The sequence below is a fragment of the Notamacropus eugenii genome, chromosome 4 (genome assembly GCF_028372415.1).
Source record: "Notamacropus eugenii isolate mMacEug1 chromosome 4, mMacEug1.pri_v2, whole genome shotgun sequence".
NCBI lineage: Eukaryota > Metazoa > Chordata > Mammalia > Diprotodontia > Macropodidae > Notamacropus > Notamacropus eugenii.
Window position 1 is genome coordinate 46,259,563 of NC_092875.1, and position 8,232 is coordinate 46,267,794.

Here is an 8,232-nt window from a genome sequence, read left to right on the forward strand (position 1 = left end):
CTAGGGCTGACCCTCATGGCTGGAGGGGCAGAGGATTCACCCATCCAGACCCTCTCCCTCCCCGTCAGACCCTTTACGCAGCCCCGAACGTGCCCGTGTCCAGCATGGTTAGGATGGGAGTCACTGCAGCTGGACCTGGGCTGGCTGGGTGGCTCAGCCCCGGATGAGCGCATCAGCATTCATCTCCAGCACGTGCACCCTCCCCGCTCTCCATCTACCGGGGGTGAGCCATCCCGGGGCCCAAGCCGGACTGGGCGAAGCTCCTTGGGGGAAGGCGGCTTGGCTCCTCGGAGGACTGCCGAGCCTTTAAATCCCTTGGAGGAGAACCAGCGAGGGTCATCGAGGCGGGCGTGGGGGGCAGCGGGAAGGAGGCCGGGCGAGCCTCCCTGACTCAGTTTCCCCTTCCGTGACGCGAGGGCGCCGTGCCCTCCACACAGGCCGCGCTCCATCAAGGCTTGGGCACGACCTCGCTGTTAGCGAAGGCCGAACCAGAGGGTGCGGATGTTGTCAGCAATAACACCGCGGCGCGTAGGGGGCGCTCTGCGAAGCGCTTCGCCCCGTCTGACGCCCACGGTTAGCTTTATTCTGGTTAGTGCTTTGCGTCTCGGCTTTTGCGGTTTCCTGGAAGGTTCAAGCTCGGACCCTAAAGCCCGGCAGACATCGGGCCTGACGCAGGAGAGGCCCTCGCGTCTCCCGTTGGCGGGAGCCCACCTCCCTCCAGAGGCGGTTGGGGCGCGCGCTCCCAGCAGGTCCTTTGGGGCGCATGCGCACGAGCCGGCTGCGCGCCGAGGCGGGGGCGAGAGCGCGGTGAAAGGTAGGTGGGGCCGGGAAAGAAGGAACTAGAGCTCGAGCGCGCTCCCGCGGCTGCCTCAGCAGGGCCTGGGGGGGCCGCGTGCGCATGCGCACACGCCAACCGGGAGCCGAGGTGGGACCGAGGCCAAGCGCCAGAGCGCGGTAAAGGTAAGGTAAGACGGCATGGATAAATCTCTCCACCGCGGTCTCGCGGTCTCGCGGCATGGATAAATCTCTGCCAGGCTTTTGAGAAGCGCATGCGCAGGGGGGGGAAAGCATGAAGGCGAGAGCGCGGTAAAAGCTTAGCTGGGCGGGGGTAGAAGGGATTAGAGGAGTGGGGAGCGTTCTCGTTTGAGGTGGCGCATGCGCCATAGTCCGCCGCAGCGCTCCCGATTGCATTGTAAAGCCCAAACGTCGGCGCGCCCCCGGTCTGTCAGTCCGTTTCTCTCTTCCCGCCCCCGTCCCCTAGGCCCCGCCCTCTCTCCCTTTTTTGGGGACAGCCGGTAACGTAACGTCGACTTGGGCGCGCGGCGCCCGGAGCACGTGGGGGCACGTTGCGCCGTTGCCCCGCCCCCCTCCGCTCCCCTCGGCCCCTCCCTATTCCGCGCGCGCGGCGGCGTCGGCTGCGTCTCCGGGTATTTGAATCGCGCTTCCGCCATCTTTCCATCGTTCAGTCAGGCGGAGACGGAGACGCTTCTGGAAGGTAGCGGCGGAGTGGGGCGCGGGGGGTTGGCCCGGGCTGGGGAAGGGGGGCCGGGCGGGCGGGTGTTGGACAGGAAGGCATCGAGGACCGACGCTGAGAAGGAGGCGGCGGGCCGGGCTCCCCGTCTCTCCTCCTAGGGGGGTGGGCGGCCGCGGCGGACCGGGCCGGGCTTGGCGCGCTTTGTGTGAGGAGGCCCCGGCCGCCAGGCCGTGCGGAGGCCGCGGATCGTGAGGCAGCCGGGGAAGGGGCGGGAGAGGCTGCGAATGCGGTGCGGGTGCGGTGGGGGGGGCGGCCTAGCCTTCCCTCCCCGCTCCTCCAGCCACTCCCGCCCCTCCCGCCGCGGGCCCCATGACCAGGCGGTTTTCCCGGGCCCGGTCCGGCCTCCACCGCCCCTTTTTGGCGTCTCCTGGAGACGCCCTTCGGGCCCTGACGGTTGAATGAACCCGAGGCTCGGGGGAAAAAAAAGGGCCGCCGCCATTAGCGCCTCATTCATCCCCCTCCTCCTCGCCGTCGGCGCCCCACGCGGGCGGGGGGAGGAGCCGCGGCCTGGGCCGGGGATGAATGGGCCGAGCAGGGGCGCGGAGGGGGCGCTTTGTGGGGCCGCGGGGCACGTGGCGGGGAGGGGGAGCCCGAGCATGCGGCCTCGGGTCCGAGGGCCTGACGCGCTTGTGTCTCTCCCCCAGAACCATCGCGATGGCCGCCCAAGGAGAACCCCAAGTGCAGTTCAAAGTACGTAACTCCTGGGGGGGGCCGAGATCGCCGAGGTGGGGGCTGGGGCGGCTCTTGAGGACACAGGAAAGACCGTTGGATCCCAAGGCCTTGTGATGAGAAGCAGAGTTTGCACGCCCGTATCCCAGCTTACATAACAGGCCTTGAAATAATCTTTATAAATTGATTACCTCCTAAACTGTAGTAAGGCTTTTTCATCCAACAAGGAACTAGTTAGTATTTGCCAAATGAATGTTCCAAAAAAGTATTTAGATGATTTAGTTGATACATAAAACAGTTAAATGTAACCTGAAAACGGTCTGATACTTGATTACTTAAACTGTGGTAGCTCTCTGAATCCACCATAGTATGTGGAAATGGATGTTAAGACATTTAGATGGTATTGTTTGATACATGGAATGGAGAATGTTTGTGTGTGTTTTTGAGAAGTCCACCTAAAATATTTTATTTTTCAACAGCTTGTATTAGTTGGAGATGGAGGTACTGGAAAAACCACATTTGTGAAACGTCACTTGACTGGTGAATTTGAGAAGAAATATGTAGGTATGTATCTTTTTTACAAGTTAGTTGCACCAATTTCAATAAAATAAAATCAGTGAACTAAGTCAAAACCTTTTGCTGTTCCAGCCACCCTGGGTGTTGAGGTCCATCCTCTCGTGTTCCATACTAACAGAGGTCCTATTAAATTCAACGTATGGGATACAGCTGGCCAAGAGAAATTTGGTGGTCTGAGAGATGGTTATTACATCCAAGGTATGTATACAACTGTTTTGCATGTTGTTATATCAGCTGTATGTTGCCAGAAGTTTTTTTCAGATATGTGTATGTATAAACATTTTTACAAGTGACTTCTGGTCTTTGGGGAGCTCCTGTGTTTAATAGAGGACTGAGATTTGAATCTCAGCTGGTCTGCTTGGATATACCAAATCCAAGATGTTTGATGATAGGTAAAATGAAAAGGGTTCAGCTGAAGTTCCTTTCCTTAAGATCTAAAATGGCTATGACCTTATTAAAACAGCAGAAAGGAACCTCCATATATTTTGTCTGAGGTATTAAAGTTGTAGCATAATATTTCATTGGTTAGTCATGTAACATTTAACCAAGTTGTTTCTAATAGGTAAACTTTTATATTTGAATTTTTGAAAGGTACCATGTCAGTGTGCATAGTTGTAAAAATCTTTACACTTTGAAAATAAACTAAATATATAACAGTAAGTGTTGGAGCAAAAATTATAGGACTTAGAACTTGAAATTGGATTTCTCTCAAGCTTACACTGAAGTCTAGAGTGTTTAAGCCCATTGTCCCTGGGACTCCAAAAAATTAAGTCTTGCCTCTGGAGCTTGAAAAAATTGTTTAAGATTTAATGTTGTAAAGTCAAGACTTTTCATCACTTAAGTTTCTGATTTTATTTGAAAATGACTGTATTTTGTCTTTGGTTAAAATTATAATGAAGCTTTTTTGAGGTCATTTAATAACTAGCATTTCTTTAGAGCTTTTATGTTATTTAATTTTCCTAACAACGCTGTGAAATAGATGCTCTTATTATCATCCGTTTTCTTCAGATGAGGAAACTGAAACCTAAAGAAAGTAACTTACCCATGGTTAATGCAGGCAGTGCCTCTCAAGGCATGCTTCAGCCAAGGACTCAGAATTTCCTGTCTCCCTAGTCCAGTACTTGAACCGCTGTCTCCAAGTAGTTTTCTCAAGATTATACAAAGTTACTCGTGGCAGAATTAGTAATACTAAGCAGTCTCCTGACTTTAGTTCCACTTAGTTCACTATATTTTGCAGTAAGTTGTCTTCATTATTCACTTAATATTCATTGAATTGCTTTTCAGCTCAGTGTGCCATTATAATGTTTGATGTAACATCAAGAGTTACTTACAAGAATGTACCTAACTGGCATAGAGATCTGGTACGAGTATGTGAAAATATCCCTATAGTGTTGTGTGGCAACAAAGTGGATATTAAGGACAGAAAAGTCAAGGCGAAATCAATTGTCTTCCATAGGAAGAAGAATCTCCAGGTAAGTCTTAAAATTGACCATTTACTTAAGTGTAGGATTCATTGACCTATCTGTTCATGTGGGAAAAAAGACTCTTAATCAGGCATGTAGCATTCATGATGAACATTAAACAACTTACTTTTAATGATTTGTGGAGTGCTTCTAAATATTTGTGTATTTTTTCTTAAGCCTGTACATATTAGTTGTGTTCTATAAGGAAGTAATAGTTTTAACTGAAATTTAAAGAGTTTTAAAATTGCATGTAAGGGACAGCAAAAGAGCTTAACTGCCCAACTTGTGGAATAATCTGCCTGAGTGTTGGCAAATTTAAAATTGCATATATTTATTTTTTGACAGTACTATGACATCTCAGCCAAAAGTAACTACAACTTTGAGAAGCCCTTCCTTTGGCTTGCTAGAAAACTTATTGGAGACCCTAATTTGGAGTTTGTTGCCATGCCTGCTCTTGCACCTCCAGAGGTTGTCATGGATCCAGCACTGGCTGCACAGTATGAGCAGGACTTACAGGTATTGGTTATATTCCAGTTAATCAGACTGTGTTATGTACTTTATTTCCTATTCTTCCTTGCTAACCTTATAACTTCTTAACCACTTATTTCAGATTGCTCAGACAACTGCGCTCCCTGATGAAGATGATGACCTGTAAGGGAATGAAGCTAGAGCCCAGCGTCAGAGGTCTAGTTTTATAGGCAACTGTCCTGTGATGTCAGTGGTGTAGCGTGTTTGCCACTTTATTATATAGCTGAGCAGAACATGTGCTTAATCTTTGGGATGCTGAAGGAAATGAATGGGCTTCGGAGTGAATGTGGCAGTTTAAAAAATATATAATTCATATTTTGGACCTGCGTATTTAGCTGTTTTGGACCGCAATTACGTCCCCTTGAGTTTCAAATATAAGACTGCTGCAGTCCCATCACAATATTCAGTGGTGAATCTTGTTTGTTACTGTCATTCCCATTCCTTTTTCGTTTAGATCATAATAAAGTTGTATTTCAAATATCTAAGCAAGTGAGCTCTTATCCCTTGTTTACAATAAGCATTTTAAAACCTGTTTTGTAAGGTCTGTGGTAGATGTGTACCATGTTACTGTTTAAATGGCCTTCACGTTTTTATGACTGGTTGTTTTAAAAATGTATTTCAAACATATCAGTAAGATACATCTGAGTCATACATTTCATGAAGTAAAGCTAGGGGCTGGACAGGTTAAAAACTGTGCTACTGTTAGATGACTGGTCACAACTTGGTAATACAGTTGAAAGGTGTGAGTATATATAATTTAAGGCAGTTAAGCTAAAAGTTTTCACACTAGCTAAGTAGTATACCTTACTTAAGGTGGCTTGTGGAAGAAGGGGTAAAGTTGAAAAAAAATCACATGAGTGTTGTACATTTTTCCTGTGTATGAGCTGTCAATAGAATAGGATTTTTAATTTATGTGGGTTGAGTTATCAATTGAATGCAGCTTTTAAAAGACTATTGCTTAACATACATGGGAATGGTAACCATGCTTTAAAAGGGTGGCTTAAGGTGATTATGGAAGAAAGCTAGATTCTGTTCAACTTTGATAAGCTTTTTAAATCCACTGTAGGCAAAGTATTCTTGTTGGGAAGGAAGCATATCAAGACAAAAGTCATTAATCAGGTAATGCTGTGATGACCACCACCAGAATAGTGAGAAAATGGACCATATTCAGTGATGTCAATCTAAATTGAAGCCTTGGAATGAGTTTTGTATTTTGGGTTCTATAATAAAAGTGAAGCATTTAATTTATTTTTATTTTGCATGGTTTCTCCATTATAGCATTTGGTTTTCACTGGAGATGGATGGGCCCAGGGCAGCTATTCCTATGAAAAGGAAGAAAATCTTCAACATGTGGGCTTTTTTGCGTAGGGATTTCAGCCCTATTTATTGACTGAGAAAGGGTTTCTAGGGAACTGGCTACTCAACAAATTAGAATTAAGAAAGGCCATGTATGCCATGAACAAATCTTATATCACCTATTCTGATGATAACCAAATTCTCAAAGTGTAATACTCAAATAGAACAAAAATGTATTTTGTATTAGTATGTTAGCTCCTGTACCCAAGTTTTAAAAAGTACATTTCTGATTTTTTTAATTCATATGATTTTTTAAAAAATTCATTTGGTAAACTTTAACCTGTAGATAGGGCTACACAATCCACATGACTAAGACTTTTACCTTAAATGTGAGACTTCAGCTACTCCTAGTGGGGAAATTGCTGCATAGGAAATTATTAACAGATCCAAGAAAAAGTGTCCCCAAGAGCACTTAAGAAAAACTTAAGTTACTTCTCCCTCCCCTTCCCCATCAGATGTGATATAGATTGAAGATGGGTTACAAAATAGGAAATAGTTTTAATTTTCAGAAATAGTCCTATATTCATAACTGCCAGTGAAGTTATTTGTGAAGAAGCTACCGAAGTTGAGAGTTGAGGTGCTACATTGCATTTGGGGGGGAGAGGTTGACATTTGAGATCCACCTTAAGTAAATTGGGCAGTTCGTGGTAGTCTAATAAAAAATTAGAGTAGGATTTGTTTCAAGCTTTATAGTAATACAGTTGGCAAATGTTAAATGCCTAATAGCTAGATTCTGGGGATAAAAATCCCACTATAAAGTCAAATGTTTGAATGGGATAAAGACTAAGGGAGAACTGGTAAGGGAAGGGAGGCTGGGCATAGGTAGTTTTCAGGGATTAAGAATGGAGGCAAATTGTCTCCAGTTTTAGTTTGATTGGGGTGGGGTAGAAGGTACGCTCCATGCCCAAAAGTTACCTTTTTTCCTCTGGGTTTACTGGCTACATTTCTTGCTCTTAAGATCAAGCCTTAAACCCAATTCACTCTGAAACTCAAGACTGGACAACAAGTCCCCACCCACTTAGCACAGAGTGAATATAATTACTAAATAGTAATTGTTTCTCTTTTACATAGGAACCCGGAGGGTCTTTTCCCCACCCAGTTTGATTTTATTGAAGGGGCCATCCCTTGAGTAACTACTTTAAAGAAGTGAATTTATTGAAATGGGTGTATCTCACTAAAGTGAGAATGTGGTAAGACCTTAGTCTGAAAGGGCCAGGGTGTCATATTGCATCCTGGACCATCTCCAGTCGTTCTGATGAATATCAGGCCACTGGACCCAGATGGCTCAGGAGAAGAAGATGAGGTTGGTGACCTTGCACAGCCCTCCCTCAAATCAAAGTCAACTGCACACCATGTCATCTTGATGTCATGGTCTTCTTGAGAACAAAGGAGAAACAACAACCAATTTGATCTCACCAGCTCCCATAAATTTAATTCCCATTTCTTGGCTGATGTTCAATCTCTCTTCTTGAAGTGGATGTCCAGGAGACATCTTGAACTCAGTGTGTCCCCAAAATATCCTCTTCCTGCCCTATTACTGTTGAGAGCAACACCATCCTCCCAGTCTCTTAGGCTCACAAGTTAGGAGTCATCCTGGACTCCTAACTCTCTTACCATATCCAAACTCTTGCCAAGGCCTGCTGGTTTTACTTTTACAACAGCTCTTGAGTATGCCTCCTCTTTTGTGACAACTGCAGACCCTCATCTCATTCCTGGACTACTGCAATAACCTGTTGATTAACCTGCCTCAACCCTTTTCCCCACTCCAATCCATTCTCCATTCAGCCACTAAAATGATTTTCCTAAACTTGATCAGATGTCCCTTCCCTACTCAATAATTCCTTATTGCTTTTAGGAGCAAATACAAAATCCTTTTTGTCATTCAAAGCCCTTCATAATCTAACCCTTTCCTACCTTTTCAGTCTTCTTACACCTGACTCTCTGATTTGTACTCTTCAATCCAGTGACACTGGCCTCCTAGCTGTTCCTCCAATAAGACACTCCAGCTCTTGGTGGGAGGGCGGGCCAGGATTTTCTCTGGCTATTCCCCATGCCTGAAACACCCTCTCTCCTCTGCTCCGTTACTGATCCCTCTCTCCCCCCCAC

General features: G+C 46.2%; 1 protein-coding gene across 6 annotated transcripts; it reads left to right on the forward strand.

Moving 5' to 3' along the window:
• Positions 1-511: 511 nt before the first annotated feature.
• Positions 512-5,255, forward strand: RAN (RAN, member RAS oncogene family). 6 transcript variants are annotated; one of them, XM_072600747.1, is made up of 7 exons: positions 512-588; positions 2,179-2,224; positions 2,683-2,767; positions 2,852-2,977; positions 4,064-4,251; positions 4,588-4,758; positions 4,853-5,255. In XM_072600747.1, the coding sequence occupies exons 2-7, from the start codon at positions 2,189-2,191 to the stop codon at positions 4,895-4,897; spliced, it is 651 nt and encodes a 216-aa protein (XP_072456848.1). In that variant the 5' UTR covers positions 512-588; positions 2,179-2,188; the 3' UTR covers positions 4,898-5,255. The 6 variants fall into 6 exon arrangements, with proteins under 6 accessions (XP_072456848.1, XP_072456849.1, XP_072456846.1 ...); XM_072600748.1 differs by lacking the exon at positions 512-588 and adding an exon at positions 730-814; XM_072600745.1 differs by lacking the exon at positions 512-588 and adding an exon at positions 784-960.
• Positions 5,256-8,232: the final 2,977 nt, after the last annotated feature.

Bases quoted from the DNA above. Each gene is read 5' to 3' on its own strand.
- RAN (XM_072600747.1), top strand. From the start codon at position 2,189: ATGGCCGCCCAAGGAGAACCCCAAGTGCAGTTCAAA. The intron at 2,768-2,851 runs GTATGTATCTTT...TTGCTGTTCCAG, and splicing joins ATTTGAGAAGAAATATGTAG to CCACCCTGGGTGTTGAGGTC. The intron at 4,252-4,587 runs GTAAGTCTTAAA...ATTTTTTGACAG, and splicing joins ATAGGAAGAAGAATCTCCAG to TACTATGACATCTCAGCCAA.